Source organism: Pseudorasbora parva, chromosome 14 (assembly GCF_024679245.1).
Source record: "Pseudorasbora parva isolate DD20220531a chromosome 14, ASM2467924v1, whole genome shotgun sequence".
Taxonomy (NCBI): Eukaryota; Metazoa; Chordata; class Actinopteri; order Cypriniformes; family Gobionidae; genus Pseudorasbora; species Pseudorasbora parva.
The window spans coordinates 13723612-13741398 of NC_090185.1; the positions used below are offsets into that span (position 1 = coordinate 13723612).

The window sequence follows — 17787 nt, forward strand, 5'->3', positions numbered from 1 at the left end:
TTTGAAACCTGTGAAAGTTACTTACCGAAGCTGCTGAAGTTAAACTTCTTTCCTCGTGATGACACTATAATAAAAAACATTTTAATACCTTTCCTTTTGGTGGTGTTTTACGCTCTGTACGGCAAAATTATGTGATTTTATTTTAAGCTTTGTATCCTACGTATCCATTTGAAAGTTATACACAAAAATAAAGCAAATACATTTTAATGGTGTCTGGAGTGTGTGTTTTTCTCTACAGTGCAGCACTCGTATTCAGAGTTAGACAGCATATTTGTCAGATAAACGCGCAATTAGCTTGTTTCAAAAACCAGCAACACATACAGAACGCTTTAAAAAAAATACTCAAGGCCATATATTAGCAATTTACCACTGACAAGCTAGCTACTGTAAAGCCCTAGGAATTAAGTGTTTTGTAATATAACTTGCTAAACAGCATGACGGTGAATTTACAAACAAATGAAAAGAGACACTGTATCATTTGATTTCTTTATTAACATCATTGTTTAGCAATTATTTCTAGTAGCCGAAGGAATCTTTTCTTTCTCTCACTTCTTGGTTAAAACACGGGTGGGTGTTCATCAGCCCCTGCAAAATCAACACAGAGATTAACATGTGATGAACCATGGTCAGTCTATTAATGCTAACGGTACATGGACAAGCTGAGGTAATTTAAACTTGTTAACAGCAGTTTGCTGTGTAACCAACAAAGTTTTGATAATATCAACACTGGTAAAGGAGAAATACATCGTTTTAATTTACTGAAGTTGTGTAATTATCTCATTAAACTGCTAAACAACGAACGTCTTTGTTTTGTGAAAACAGTGCTATCGGTAGCTGATTTACATTAGTCTACTAATAATGATAAAACTATAATTTTTCTGAATTGGCTGGAAAAGGACACCCTTACTTTACATCATATAAACTTCTAACAAGACAGTCGTTTACTTATATGATGTTAAACAAATACAATTTAACCACAAATAAACAAAAAGTTGTTTCTAAAGTACTTACACTTGAAAACAGCTGCATCTCCGTTTTCCGCCATTTTCAAATATAACGCCAGCTCCTCTCTCCCGTGGCATCATGGGATAGTAAAGTGTCCATCGTATGCGCACTTCATAATCTCGCCGGAAGTAGTATGCCATCCGGGTACTTTTCGCATACTGTTTTTCGAATTCTATGAATTCGGACATACTACTCTGCTCGCGTACTGTTTTTCGCATACTATATAGTATGGAAGTACGCGATTTCGGACGCAACCCAGAGACGAGTCTCTTCTGAGGTGAGTTGAGCAGTTTACAGTTTCGTATGTTTACCATTAAATACACTTTACAGTTTAAGCGTCATTACTGTCATGTTTTCATCGGGTACATGATGAAATGTGTACATTGTGCTTTTTCCTGGCGTCTGCTCACTGAATTAACGGTTTAAAACGTTGTGATCGCATTGCCACAAAGCAAAACAAATCCAGTTTCACATGAGTATCTAATCCAAAATAGTGTTTACCAAGTAAATACATTGCGTATGAACGCCCTCTAATGTCGTGTTTACCACTGGGAATTTCGGAAATAATTTTGATATCCAAATTCACTAAATGGACGTGCCACATAGCTTAACGTAACGTTACTCCATGCTCAGAGGCATTATTTTACCCATAACAGCTTATACACAGGGAGAGACGTATCATTTTGGTTTTAATAAGAGTTTTTTTTTTTTTTGTATAAATAAATCTGGTGTCCATGGTTCCTTTTAATGTTCTTTTAAATTGAATCATGCTTTTGTATTATTTTCAGTTAAATATTCTGAAAATCTGGTGATATTTAAAAGAGTTTCATAATTAAAGAAAACTTTGAACTTATTTAAAGAACCAGTTAGTTACCATTACATAAATGAGACACTCCAAACTGCTTAGCACTTCATTAATAGGCGGAAGTATGAAGTTTGACAATATAAGGAGGCAATGGAGTTCCATCACACGCTCTTTTAATACCTCTCATTGCTTAAATATTTGCAAAACAGACATAAAGGGAGGCCATAGATATTTGACATGGGCATTTTTCAAATGGCTGAGATCAAAGAAATAGAAAATGTGTTTATTTAAATGAAGTTTAATGAGAGAGGCATCATTTTGATTTTGATAAAACATTATGTTTGTCACCTGAAAATCTCTGAACAAGCTTATATGGGGTTAAAGTTGAAAACATTAAATGATGTGTGCAAATAAAGCTACTTAATTTTTCTCAGGAGCTTCCTCTGATTCTCTGACGGATAATATAACTGTATTGGGACTGTCTCTGGAGAGAGTGTTTTGTTAAAGCTCATCATGTCCTAGTTTTAGTGGAAAGTTAATAGAAATTATCATTCTTTCTAAAGGTTAATATACTGTCCTGTGTGACTACAGATAAACAGAAACTGAAGTGACTGAATAAGTACGCGTGTCCTTTTTCTTATGTGAAATACTGGTAAATACCACTATATTTCTGTGGGACTAATGTGCAATCTTGACACAAATAAATCCACTATGGTCAACGTATCCCTTATTATTGTATAAGTGTGGTAAAACATTGATGCTTGGGTTTTAAACCTTTAAGTAACAAAAATGCCAGCAAAAGGTTGCTTTAATTATGTTCGTTTTGCGTTCTCAGTAGTTTCCAGTCATTTCTTTGTGATTTGTTTTCTGATAAAACTTCCATTTGTTGATGAAATGATTGGGTTTGTTGCGGGCGGGTTTAGTGAAGCTCTTACTAGCTTTTAGCCCGACGTTGGAAATGCAGAGTGGTCTGAGGCTAGCAATGGCCCAACAGTGGATAAGTGGCTATTTTTTGTTTCATCACAGACTGTTATAGACCAATTATATAGTCTTTCACCATTGGTCCATGTTAAAGAATGTTAAAAGTATACAGAGACAAAACAGAAATAGTGTTTTTAATAAAACAAATTTAGTAACCTTACATTTTGATAAATGGATATATACATGCTTATAATGTGTGGATGAGTGACAACATGCATTTTATTTCTGCTTTCTACAGATCTGCTCCACCAACCACCATCAGTGACGCTCCTCCCACAGCAGTTCACCGATAAATGCTGGAACATTCCCATCAGTCTACAAGTGAAGAAAAGTTTGTGAAAGAATAGTGAGAACATGAGTGATCCAGAATCCTGCAAGATCAAATTGGAAGATGCTGAAGAACAAATAGGTTGGTGTTTATTTTTGATTCTTTGTTTAGTGGTTGTGAATAGAAAAGTCATAAGAGCTGTGAAATTGCAGTAACACATAATGTAACTAGATACAAAATAGAGCTTCAAAGTTGCATTTATTCCCTGTATTTTATGTTTTCAACAAATATCCAGTGAGAGGGGCTTTTAGGAGGAAGATTAAGAGCTGTTTATTCACATTTCCTTTATATTATGTTAAGAAATTTTGCAATAGTGTTACTAAAATTAAGACGTTTTCAACCCTGACCAACATGAAACATGGCCATCACAATACACTGAGGTCTGCTGGCCAATTACACATGGTTCAAATGTTTACTTGTAGCGGTAACCATGGAAATCTACAAATACAGTCATGTAGTAAAAAATAAACCATGGTTCATTTTCATAAGGGACGGAACATTCCACCCATAAAATGCATTCTTCTTATTCTGATAGTGTATGTTTTATATTAACATTACAAAATAGAACATGAGCAATGCAACACTTTAACATTAAATTTAAAGAGTGTAATTGCTAGCCTGACAAGCCAGACCCACATCAAGATGTTTGGTCTTGAAACTCACCATTGACAGGGCTCAATCCGAGGGGCGGGATAAACGGTTGTCTTTCAAACTCCCTCTGCACGCGATAGGATAGCGCTACACCAACCAGAGCAACGAAGGTGAAGCAGAGCTCGTTGATAGATTAAACATTCACCGTATCCGGTCGGCTAAACTGCGAACACATCTTCCCTTTTTAAGAATGACTTCAGTGCCGTTCTTTGTTTTTCTCTCAGAGAAAAGCTTAACTCCAAGTCTTCCAGAGTCACGGTCAAAGCTGATTCGAAAGACCGCCGTTCGCCAGTTTCTGTGTTTACTAGAAGCACGCAAACGCAACTCGGCCATCGTCATTATGGCCACGCCCACCGACTCTATACACGATGTGATTGGCCAGACAAGAGTTGGGCGATTACAGCTCAGAAGGGTATTGAGAGTTGCTATATGACACTCGCGGGCAGATTAGATTTGCTGCCGCTAGGGTGCGTCTATTTCTAGGCTAATAAACTGCAGTGTCTGCTTTCAAATGAGACCATGTTTTTAGAGCTAATGGTTTTAGTAGCAGAGAAGTTGTCCTATCCCTTCACGTTTCTTTTTAAATTGTTTATTGAAAATAATAAAACCTTTTTAAATTTAATTTTAGACCCGATGGACGAGATTAAGGAAGAAAAACTGAGTGAAGTGGAGGAGAAACATCATGTCAAAACTGAAGAAAAATCTTGTCAATCCATCTGCTCACAGACAGAAAGTAAACTTGTACTGAGAATAGCCATCCAAAATTTCACTTGCCCTCAGTGTGGAAAAAGCTTCCCATACAAACAAAGTCTTAAACGTCACTTGAGAATTCACACTGGAGTGGAGCCATACACATGTGATCAGTGTGGGAAGAGTTTTAATGATAAAGGAACCCTTAATAATCACAAGAAAATCCACACCGGAGAGAAACCATATGCGTGTGATCAGTGCGGAAAGAGTTTCGCACAAAGAACAACCCTTAATAATCACATGACAATTCACACAGGAGAGAAACCGCACACGTGTGATCAGTGCGGGAAGTGTTTTCCACTAAAACAACAGCTTAAGAGACACATTATAATCCACACCGGAGAGAAACCGCACACATGTGATCAGTGCGGGAAGAGTTTCAGACAAGAAGGACTGCTTAAGAGACACCTTAAAATCCACACCGCAGAGAAAGCGCACTCATGCGATCAGTGCGGGAGGAGTTTCACACACAAACCAACCCTTAATTATCACATGAAAATCCACACTGAAGGGAAACCGCACACATGTGATCAGTGCTTAATGTGTTTTCCACTAAAACAACAGCTTAAGAAACACATGAAAATCCACACCGGAGAAAAGCCGTACGCGTGTGATCAGTGCGGGAAGAGTTTCACACAAAAAGGACAGCTTAAGAGACACGTGAAAATCCACACCGGAGAGAAACCGCACTCGTGTGATCAGTGCGGGAAGAGTTTCATACACAAATCATCCCTTAATAATCACATAACAATCCACACTGGAGAGAAACCACACACATGTGATCAGTGCGGGAAGAGTTTCAGATTGGTAAAATCTTTTAGAGAACATCGGCGTTGTCGTTCTGGAGAAAAACCATTTAACTGTAATGAGTGTGGTAAAACCTTTCTTTGGGCTTATACCCTTCAGAAGCACCTGAACGTTCATTCAGAGGTAAAACCTCACATGTGTTCTTTGTGTGGAAAGAGTTATTCTTCGCTGAGTCTTTTAAAATTTCACGAAAAAAGACACAGTGAAGTGAAGAATCATGTGTGCTATGTGTGTGGAAATGCCTATTCTACAGAGGATGAACTGAATCTGCATTTGAAAATAAGCTGCACACAAAAAGTAACCCTTACTGATCACATGATAACCCACACCGGAGAGGATGCGGATACGCATGCAATCAATGTAGGAAGAACTTCAGAAGTGTTGAAGCATTGAAATGACATGCATGTACTCATTCTGGAGACTCAAAGCCCAAGAATGTTCTTACAGAGGGGAGTCCTTACACATGTTCTGCATATGAAAAAAGTTTAACACGAGTGAGGGCTTTTAAATTACACCAGAAAACGCATACTAGTGTGAAGGAAGTGCGAAAAAGACATTTGATATAGCTGACAAACATCACCAGAGAATTCACACTGGAGAAAAACCTGTCAAGTGTTCATACTGCCATTCAGTCCGTTAGGACAAATTAAAACGCATAAGAGCATCCACTCTGAAGAGAATCCATTTCACTGTCCTTCATGTCATAATATCTGAAATCATATTTCCTTTTCAGATCCAGAACTTTTTTAAGTTCAAATGTAACACAATCTCGGGCAATAAGAATGGCTTCTTCCACAAATTCCTGTACTAACTAGTTGAAACGAGTGATCGAAAAAGATTTTCGTAGTAAACATTTCATTTTTTTAAGACCAAATGGTTTCAAGTTTGAGATTAAGACCCCGTCCACATGAAGCCCAAGCTTTCCCAATCCGATCTTTTCCCCCCTCGTTTCCAGAAATATCTGCGTCCACACTAGATCACCGAAACTGTCTCAAAATGATGTAGTATATATGCCAGGCCAGTGTGTGGCGCTGTAATTCTGCCACAGAAATACACTAAAAATGGAGAAAAAGAGTTGTGGCTTAGAAGGGGTATAGCAGTGGTAGGAGATGAGGCAAAATCTCACGATTAAATAACAATAAATACATTTGCTACTTAACAGATGTGTTTTATTAACATTACACCTACCCCAACCCTTTCAATAATGTAGATACGTTAATTGAATGATGCGATATTGATGTGCGCATGCCCAGTGCCCGTAGTTGTATCCCTTAACACTTTCACCGTGCTTGACATCAACGTTTCAGAAAATATACGGATTCGCTGTACACACACGAAAACGGAAGATTGTCGTTTTCAGATTTAGCCAATCTGGGACCCGGGTTCAGAAAATATCGGATTCATGCTTCCAAAACGCCGGATCCGTGTGGACGAAACGCTGATAGGGTACAACATTTATACGTATATCTAAACGTGTCTCCGTGTGGACGGGGCCTAAGATTTACTCAAACTTTCTCTGATAAGTACAATAAGATGTTTTATTCCTACATATCATCAGCTTTATGATATAAATTGAATCATTATACATTGATTTTTGTACTTTCTTTTTGTTCATATAATGCATGCAAACTCTTTTTCTTTTCCTTTATTTAATGAAAATAAGTAGTTTATTGAACATGTATTTACCAAGTGTGACTGTTGAGAAACTATCATGTAGCTTTGCATCTTGGTGCTTCTAATTAAACACCATTTAAGTCAATAAAGACAGAAATATCTCATTTGTTTTCACTTTATTAAATGTTATATTTGTTCACCAAGTATTCCTTAGCTAAACTTGTTAGACATTTTATCAACAGCTTTTTATCGTGGGGTCAAGTCACCTTTATTTATTTTTACAATACAGATTGTTTCAAAGCATCTTTACAGTGAAAACATGAAAATAGTGCAACAAAGTTTCAGATATACAGCAGATCTAGAAGAAAATAGTGCCATTGTCCAGCCTAAAGATGCCGTAGGTGATTCTCTGCTGAAACATTTGTTATGCTGGTTAATAGCAATCACTCTGTTAAGCAGTCTAGATTTTTTTGTATTAAGTCATTTGGCAATTTTGCTGCCTCATGCCACCCGTGCAGTGTTTCCCTGATATTTTTGAGGAATTATCAATAGCAGAAACAATTACTTAGGTTGTTTTCTCCTTTTTTCTTTCACCTATTGCGTTGTTAAACTATGTGCGCTTCACACTACAGGCAGTGGGTGGCGGAAATGCGCATCTTTACATTTATTTACCAAAACGCCAAAAAACATCAGAAGAAGAGATGCGCTCCGAACTGCTGCTTCAAAACAAAAATATATGCAAGCATCACGAATCAGTTTTTTTATAACCGACCACAATTTACAAATAAAGCCATGCATTCAGACCATCGGGCAGAACACCAATATGTAAAGATGGAGTTAACTGAAGATTACAGTGAGAACAGGAGTGATTCAAAACCTGTCAGAGTGAAGCAAGAAGACCCTGAAGAACAGAGAGGTTGGTGTTTATTCTTGACTCTTCTTTAACGATGCCGTGAAACATCAACGTTTTAAAACTTAAAGCAGTACAGCAGATTGTAAGTTAGTTGCATAATTAAGTAAATGTAAATATACTTTTATATGGAAATTAATGGGAATAACCTCGCTGAGTTGTAGGATGTCTGTTATGAAATGTAGTAAAGGGATTGACTTAAAAAAATGAAACTGACTTGAATTATTCACATAATTACACATTTGTACATGTTGGCAAGTATGAGGTTGTATAAATAATGACAGAATAGCTCCTATAATTACATTAGCAAATTTACACCAATTCAAGATAAAATTATCATGTTTATTACAAGCGTTGGCTGCAGTTACATTATCTTTCCATTTAAATTCTTGAGCTATTTAAAGTCTGGTGAATTCTGATAGGTTGTCAATGTTTTAATCGTTTATGACCTGAAAAAGTTATTATTATTATTACTTTTATTTGAGACTGGGACAGTGCACAATAAAAACATTAGCCTTGTTTATAACAAGGAGAGATGCATTGCACCGGGTTTTAGCAAATTGCTATTTTCCACCCGTAGTCCCTGGGCAGCTAGAAATAGAAACATACAATAAATTAACAAAAAAAAGTTCATTCTGAAAGCCATTTCATTTAGATATTTTTCCTGTGTCGTTACTCGTTATCATCATAGTTGTGGTGTGGACGCTGCTGCTATTATTTTACATTTAGAAATATAATTTTTTTTTAAACTCTATATTTAGACTACATGTACAATAATTCTTGGTGTGAAGGTTTTTTTGTTTTTCCAACATATGGTATGTTTTATTTTTTATTTTTATTTTTTTTTAGATATTCCTCTCTGTGCATATATTCATTAATGATTAATAGGTGATGTGTATGCTAATGAGATATATTTAATTTTGACACTAATTTGCAATTAAAAATCAGGGTAATTGCTAGGTTTTGACAGGATCAGCGTGCACATTATTCAATTATTTTAAAAACTCATCAGACCAATTATGATTTTGTACAGCAATTATAGAAAATGTCTTTCACCTTCACATTTCTGTCTTTGATTTTTTTTTGTCTATTTCTTTTATTTTAGATGCGATAGAAGAGAATGAAAGAGGCGTAGAACTGACGGAAATTGAGGAGAAACATCATGTGAAAACTGAAGAAAAATCTTTGAGTTGCTCACAGACGGAAAGTAAATGTGCACAGAGAAAAGTCATCAAACCTATATCCTGCCCTCAGTGTGGGAAAAGATTCCCATACAAACAACGTCTTAAACGTCACATGAGAATTCATACCGGAGAGAAGCCATTCACATGTGATCTGTGTGGGAATCATTTCGCCACAGCTGAGGTGTTGAAACGGCACCAGATAATTCACACTGGAGAAAAACCTTACAAGTGTTCACACTGTGAAAAGAGATTCAGGCGGTCAGGACATGTGAAAAGACATGAGTTGATCCACACTGGAGAGAAGACGCGTCCATGTAGTCAATGTGGGAAAATTAAAGTATGTCTGTGCTCTCACTCTAGAGAAAGACCATTTAACTGTGATCAGTGTGGTAAAAATTTTCTTAGGGCAGAATACCTGAAGAACCACCAGAAAATTCATTTGACGGGGAAGCCTCACAAGTGTTCTTTGTGTGGAAAGAGTTTTTCCCAGCTGAGTTATTTTAGAATACACCAGAAAATACACAGTGGCGTGAAGGATAATGTGTGCTTTGATTGTGGGAAGACCTTTGTTACAGCTGCCCAATTGAAACAGCACCAGAGAACTCACACTGGAGAAAAACCTTACAAGTGTTCACACTGTGACAAGACATTCAGTGTGTCGGGAAATATGAAAACACATGAGAGGGTCCACACCGGAGAGAAGCCGTATACATGTGATCAATGTGGGAATAGTTTTAAAGATAAAGGAACCCTTAATGATCACATGAGAATTCACACTGGAGTGAAGCCGCACACATGTAATCAGTGTGGGAAGAGTTTCACACACGCATACACTCTTAAATTACATCTGCATTCTCACTCTGGAGAAAGACCGTATAACTGTGATCAGTGTGGCAAATCATGTTATTCACCATCATCCCTGAAGGTCCATCTGAAAGTTCACACAAAGGAGAAGCCTCACGTGTGTTCTGTGTGTGGAAAGAGCTTTAGTCAGTCTGGGTCTTTAAAAATACATCAGAAAAGACACAGCGGTTTGAAGGATCATATGTGCTTTGATTGTGGGAAGACCTTTATTACAGATGCCCTATTGAAACAGCACCAGAGAATTCACACTGGAGAAAAACCTTTCAAGTGTTCACACTGTGACAGAAGATTCAGGCAGTCAGGAGCTCTGAAAAGACATGAGAAGATCCATACTGGAGAGAAGCCGTACACATGTGATCAATGTGGGAAGAGTTTTACTCAATCAGGTTCTCTATCGCGTCATATTAAAAACAGATGTGCTTTACTGTTAGCGAACATTGAGGCACTGCCCACGCTGCTGTGAGCGACGTTTAGATGAGTATGTAAAATGTGCTGCAGACTTTTAAATTATTAGTCTTGTCTAGTTTTATTAAAGGTGGGGTAAGTGCTATCTGGTAACTGTTGTTGGTATTTCAAATCACCAAAACAAACACGCCCCTACCCCCAAAAGGGTCTCGCCCCTATTTTGATAGCGCCGCCCCACACATACGTAACCCAGAGGCATCAACGGCTATGGCAGAATCTCTGTGTATCTAATCCAGGTCGAATATTCAATGAAAAAGCCATCCCTTCTATCTCAAAAACACAAACCGTTCTTGTGAACAACTCAATAGTACACAAGCAAGACAGTCCAACTAACGAACATATTACAATTATGACGAGATTAGAGTTACAGCAATCACAAAAACACGCACAAACCGTTCTCATGAACAACTCGATTGTACACGAGTCGGCAGTCCATCTAACGACATTACAGTTATGACCAGATTAGAGTCATAGCGATCACAAAACACAAACCGTTCTCATGAACAACTCGATAGTACATAAGCACACAGTCCAGCTAATGACATATTACAATTATGACAAGATTAGAGTCATAGCGATCACAAAATCACAAACTGTTCTCATGAACAACTCTGTAGCACGAGCCGACAGTCCAACTAACGGCATATTACAATTATGCCAAGATTAGAGATAGCGATCAAACTGTTCTCATGAACAACTCGATAGAACACAAGCACGACAGTCCAGTTAACGACATATTACAATTATGACCGGATAAGGGTTATATAGATCATGAAAAGAGTAAACAAAGATCTATTAGGAGTATAGTATCTTATTTGTCGGAGACATTGTGTGAGCTGATGCTTGAAGCACACGGTGAGGAGATTTAGATGCTCCATACTGTGTGGAGCATCACGGGCCTTTATCATCGCTGAAGTGAGCCACAATACGATCGCAAATGGACTAACAAGCGAACATGACACACGAGCATAGTCAAGCAGCATATTTCAGGCTAGTTCTCGCCTAATGTCCGTCATGTGTGACTCGTGTGTTTTGAATAATGACGTGCACAGACAGAGCAAGAGCGAGCGCTCTTCTTATCATTAGTAGACACGCCCCTTACCTGCTGATTGGCTACAAGTTTGTTATTCCACTCGGCCCGTGTCCTTTTTCTAAAACGGTTTTGAAATAACACTTACCCTACCTTTAAGTTCTCGTGGTCGAAGATCAAGTGAAACATCGATTATATATATATATTGTATTTCAATTCATTTTGATTTGGGCAGATCTGGTCTTACAATATAACAGTAACTTATATGGAGATAAAATTGTTCCATGATTCCAAATAATTGAATTATAATCCACAAATAAATGTAACTAAATTAAATTAAATTCACAAATAAATAAAATATTTACTTACCTGCATTGGCTTGGCAGCACGTGAACATTTTGTTCTTAAAGTTAATGAGTTAGAAGCAGGAAAAGTGGGGCAAGCGTAAGGATTAGAGCGAGTTTGACAAGGGCTCAACACGTACCACCTACCTAAGCATTGTTGCAGACCATGTACAACCTTTCATGGAAACAGTATTCCCTGGTTGCTGTTTTCTCTTTCAGCGGGATAATGCATACTGCCACAAAGCAAAAAATGGTTCAGGAATAGTTTGAGGAGCACAACAACGAGTTTGAGGTGTTGACTTGGCCTCCAAATTCCCCAGATCTCAATCTAATCGAGCATCTGTGGGATGTGCTGAACAAACAATTCTGATCCATGGGCCTGCCTCACAACTTACAGTACTTAAAGGACCTGCTTCTAACTTGGTGCCAGATACCACAACACAACACACCTTCAGGGGTCTAGTGGGGTCCATGCCGCAATGGGTCAGTGCTGTTTTGGCAGCACCAACACAATATTTGGAAGGTGGTCATAATGTTATTCCTGATTGGTGTAGAAAACAATGTGAACAGCTGTACAAAAAAAATGGATCTGAGAAAAATGAGAATTGTGAAATAAAAAATATTTGCGATCTCATTCTGCATTAACTTAGATATAGAGTATAGGGTTATTAATCATTGGTACAATAAAATATGTTTAAATTTTTGATTTTGTGGTAAGATCAAACAGATCAGATTATAAATAAATGCTATACGTAATCGTTTACTTTAATGTCCTTAACTTCCATAAACTGCGCAAGTGTTTTTAAGACTACTTTTTCACTGTTGCCTCTAGTTGTTTTTCAACTCTGTTGGTTAAACTGACTCCACTTACAGGATACTTACCCACCAAAATGCAATTGGGCTAGTTATGAGAAGCAATTGAGTGGATTTTATTGTGAAAACCTGGCAACCCCATCTTTTGATTACCAGCTTGGTAAACACAGCACATGTGCAAATGAGAAGCGACTCTTAAGTAGCACTTGAAGGACAGCTGTGTGGTTGTTAAAATTAAATCTGGTTAAATTAGTTTTTGTAAAACGGAAGTGAAATAACACGATGTAAGAAGAATCTCATAGAAAATGCAAAGATCCATCATTGTCTGAAAACTTAGCCCTGAACAGTTGTGGGCCAGCCAATAATTTTAGATCAGATTCCAATCGTAAAAACTGAGGATATTGCTACAAAACCAGGTGCGTTAAAGAATTTAACCAAAAATGAAAATTATCACATGATTTACTCACCCTCAAGCCATCCTCCGTGTATATGACATTCTTATTTCAGATGAATACAATGAATCAGTTATATAAAAATAAAAAAACATTTCAACGCTAATCCAATCATTATTATTATAGCCCAAAATTTAAAGCCCAAACAAATGCATCCATCCATTATAAAAGTTATCCACCTCTGGGGGGTTAATAAAGGGCTTCTGAAGCGAATCAATGGATTTGTGTAAGAAAAATATCCATATTTAAAACGTTATAAACCTTCAGGCGAACCGCCTTCCGTATTCATCTTACGAAAAAAAAATATAAGGCCTCTCTCAGTTCAAGATGCTTACACTACGTTCACCATCTTTGTTGCACCAGTTATGCTTTTTCATAAGTGATATGGTGAGTAAATTATGGGATAATTTAAATTTTTGGTTGAACTATCCCTTAAGATTAGGGAAGGAGATCAGGAAAAAATGGCATGACTTTGCAAGCCTCACTGCAGAGGACAACAATTATTCAAATGGGTGGTGGGCCATATAAAATAAATCAGAAAATGTCTTATAGATGCTAGTGAGATGGACATCAGCTTTCAGCAGCAGCTCATTGACCTCAAGAAGGCCAAACTGGCTTTAGAAGAGAGGAAATTTGCAAGGCCATCCCTTTTGGTGCCAATTATCTTGCCAGAATATTCAGGTAATGTTGTTTATTCATAACTAACTATATGTTTGAATGCTCTGTTGTGCAACATAAAAATATTATCTTATATCCTTATGTATTTAGGACCAAATCCTGGGGAACAAACAAATAAAAATACAATTTAGATTCAATGGCTTGATGTCCATGTGTTTGTTGAGCTACTCAAAGACTAAGGCTGGGCTATATGAAATAGGGGAGCGTGGGGGACAACCTAACGAGGGGTTAGTTATAACACGCATGGTTTAAAACAATGAGCCCCTATTAAAACTATTTGATACTTTTATTAATTATTTTGAGAAACCATGAGAAAAGGGTTAAAAAAGACTTGAGAGTCAATGTTCAGAAATAATACATAATTATAATGTTTTGAGATATGCTGTATTAAGCAATGTGTTTTTTGTCAAACTCAAAACAAATTATATTTTTCATGATTAAAAATCATTTTATTTTAAAAAGTTAATAATTGTATTCTATTGACAAATATTTTAGTTTGTCTTGGATATATATATATATATATATATATATATATATATATATATATATATATATATATATATATATATATATATATATATTATTTTTATTAGATCAGATAACATTTGAGGCTGTCATATGGTGATGTTACACTGTGCCTCCTCACAAGGTACCCCAGGGTATTCAAGGTATTCAGTTCCATTCTGTTAATAATTACGGCTTTGTCCCGTTATGATTAACCAAAGGACCGGATACCAGAAATTTTGCCATGAGATCTCTTTTTTTGATTTTTTTTTTGTATGTCAGGCATAGAAGAGACATTGAAAAGTTATTTTTTCATGCTAGCTGTTCGTGTTTCTCCTTTCGACTATTCCTCTACCCTTTTCCCTTCTTTGTCCCTCTTTCTGTACATCGTTGTCATCATCTCCTTCTCCGTTGTTGTCTCACATCACTATGAACCAATTTCAAAACGTTAAGCTTTCAGCTTTTCATGCAAAGCGCACACCCACCCAGCTGTTATCATTTAACTGCAGAGCAATCTGTTCCTGGTGTTTGACAGCTAAAGGCGTTCAACCATTTTATTTCTATCATATTGTTGCCATACATGGAGTTATCTTTCTGTTCCTATGTGGGGTGCGTCCAACTGTTAGGGCGTTGATTAATGGTATAAATATCACTGTTTTCCTGTTGTACTTCGAGAGCTGCATTCTGAATAAACCATATTGACTCTACTCGTGTGGTTCATTGACCTGCACTCTCCCAGGATCCTGAAGCTGTAACTGATTGCTGAGCAGAGACTGAGACACACAAAGACACAGGAACAATTTCCTACAGTTGTCTTCTGGGCATTACTTAATTTGGATGTTATGGAGGAACTCAGTAGGAAGAGGTTTCCTTAAGGTAAGAGAACGTGTAGAAGAAATTCATTTTCACTAGGCCTTAGTAGGCCTCACTAGGCGTTAGCTGCAGTATAAGCTGGCCTCGGCTGAGCACCAAGAAGTCAAGGTCTGTCGCTCGTCAAAAACATCAAGGCGTGAGAAACAAGAGATATTACATTAGTTGTATGGGAAAAACTGGTGTGAAGCGCTGGGAAACTGTCATGTTACTGGAAAGCTGGGGATTTTCCACAGATAAATATGATATGTGACAAAGTTTGTATATAATTGTGGAAAAACTATGAGGTGACCATCAAGAAAGATAAATAGAATGATGCCTATTGGGTGAGAAAGAAGTGGCAGTCGGCCACCATTATGAAGAAGGCTTGATAAGTTTATGAATGGAGTATATGAATAAATTAAACTTTTTTTTGAAGAAAAAAAAAACACTCAAAAAAAGAATGGCTCTTTTGGCTCTTACATCTTCAAAAAGTCTGTTGCTTATGTGTGGCTAAATGAGACGCAGAGGCTGTTGAGGAGATTACATGTCAGCATGCTGAGCAAATATCTCCGATTTTACAGCCTCGTTGCTCTTATAAAGTAGTCTGATAATGAATCAAGTATAGGAATTACTAGTTGGATCAGTATTCTAAAGTGAATATCATGAACCCACTATTAGTACTCAATCCAAAACCTAAAAAGCTTGCAATGATTTCAGTATGTTTTTCACTTTAGAACTGATCCAAATAATTAATTCCTTCTTTAGAAGGATGCAATAACACACATTACATCAGAGGTGGGACAAAGTCATTGTTATGCAAGTCACAAGTAAGTCTCAAGTCTTTGCCCTCGAGTCCCGAGTCAAGTCGAGTCAAAGATAAGTCAAGTCTCGAGTCGAGTCAGAAGTCAAAGCCAACAAGTCTCAAGTCGAGTCCAAGTCCTACCATTTTAGTTTCGAGTCACTTCAAGTCATCTTACCACAGAAATAAAAATTATACAAATCATGTATGTCTGTAAGATTTATATTTATTTAAACCTCTTTTTATACAATGACATTAAGCAAATACAGTAAAAAAACAGAAACACTAGAACAATGCACAGCAGCTTCAGTCCTGTATTGTGTTGACCTCATATGGCAAAACAGTTCAACTTTCAAATAGACATGGGTCCTTTTAGCCTAAACTTAGGGCATTATGGAAACATTATGGGAATATTGTTTAGCTTATTTTTGGTTTAATTTGGTTTACTTTAATAATTTAATTTATTAAATTATTTTGTTTTGCTATACTTTTTATGCCAGCTTGCCATAGCCCCCCTAGCATCCCCTCGCGGCACCCAGAGGCCCCTGTCCCCACTTTGAAAACCACTGCTATAAAGCATATGACTTCAGTTTCTGGAGGGAAAGGGCTTTCTTATGACTTTTGAAGCAGTGAAAATATTCTTAATATTGCATACACTGAAACTATAATGTATTATCGTATACCGTAGTGTATAATAGACAATGAATATTAACACAACAACACTGATATGAGTAAAGAGTAGTTTCAAATACAACACGTGTGCTATAAGGGATTTTCTGACATCTGTTTCATATTCTTCTCAGGTATGAAGAATACCTAGAGGGGTGGGGGGCCCAAAACAAGCCCAATATTATTATATTATTTATTAATATCAGTATAATTTATGATCAATAATGTATCAATAAATGAGCCTGCAACATATTAAATTGAAATCTCGTGGAGTTTAAAAAGCAAATACAGATGGGATTTTACAAAATTCTTCAAGTTGCAATAAAGACTGTGAGCAGAAGAGGTTTGGAGATGGAAAAAGAGAAAAAGTGACTTGAAGGATTATGGTAACTCCAGTCGGAGTTATTGCACACATATAAGGAGCACTGGTTAACATGCACACTATAAACCGTAAAAAGGATAAGCCCTGCATCTCACTGTGCAATCTGCTCAAAATAGTATTGAAAATTACTAATGTCACATAGCTACTATTTAGGATTATTATGCACTTTTTTACAGTCTATGATTGGGAGTTGGTGCATAGGAAAACACAGAGCGCTGCAATATAGAGACATGTTTATAATAATATACATTCGAACCATACCTACTGTTATTATTAGTAGCCTATACTTTTTTTTTATTATTTATTTTTATTTTTATAATAGCCAAATAATAATAGTCATAATAAATAGCCTACATTATAAAACATATTTTTAAGATTAAATTAGGTGGCTTACCTCCCTGTTTCCTCTCCATCTCTGTATATCTCTGCTGGTTGCATTGTTTGTAAAAAAAATAAAAAATAAAAAATAAATGTATTCGTCTATTTACGTCTATGAACTATCATTACATTTATAACATCACATCACATGCCTGCACGTTGAACGCGATTTTTCTTCAAAGAGGGGAAGGAGGCGGGATGTATGAGGACGAATGACTACAGCACTTGTGTCGTTGCACTATGTCTATTAGCTGTGAGAGACAGTGTCAGTCAATGTATTTGGACAAAACAGTGACCATAAATGTAAAGAAACGAAGTTGCTTGTCAAATTTTCCTAACAAGCAACCACATTTTTTCAAATAAGCCCAAAAAACCGCGACCTGCAACTCGAGATTTTTTTACCGCGACTTGCCAAAAAAAGAAGCCCAAAGTCACGTGTTATACGCGGACTTGGTAGCTATGGATACTGTCGAATCAAACCAACGTGGGACTACGGTGATTGGATGTCGTGCTGGCAGCGCG

At 36.9% G+C, this 17787-nt stretch overlaps 1 protein-coding gene across 1 annotated transcript; it reads left to right on the plus strand.

The window, feature by feature from the left end:
• The first annotated feature begins 1260 nt into the window (after positions 1-1260).
• On the plus strand, positions 1261-10485 carry LOC137039736 (zinc finger protein 585A-like). Its single transcript, XM_067415012.1, has 5 exons — positions 1261-1282; positions 3030-3200; positions 4399-5707; positions 7574-7857; positions 8957-10485. Exons 2-5 carry the CDS (start codon positions 3146-3148, stop codon positions 10360-10362), a joined length of 3054 nt encoding a protein of 1017 aa, XP_067271113.1. The 5' UTR covers positions 1261-1282; positions 3030-3145; the 3' UTR covers positions 10363-10485.
• The last annotated feature ends 7302 nt before the right edge of the window (positions 10486-17787 follow it).

What these genes read in the sequence shown, in the direction of transcription:
- LOC137039736 (XM_067415012.1), top strand. Translation starts at nt 3,146, where the DNA reads ATGAGTGATCCAGAATCCTGCAAGATCAAATTGGAAGATGCTGAAGAA. An exon ending in AGATGCTGAAGAACAAATAG is followed by an intron (nt 3,201 to 4,398) that starts GTTGGTGTTTAT and finishes ATTTAATTTTAG; the next exon opens with ACCCGATGGACGAGATTAAG. An exon ending in GTAGGAAGAACTTCAGAAGT is followed by an intron (nt 5,708 to 7,573) that starts GTTGAAGCATTG and finishes TTCACACTACAG; the next exon opens with GCAGTGGGTGGCGGAAATGC.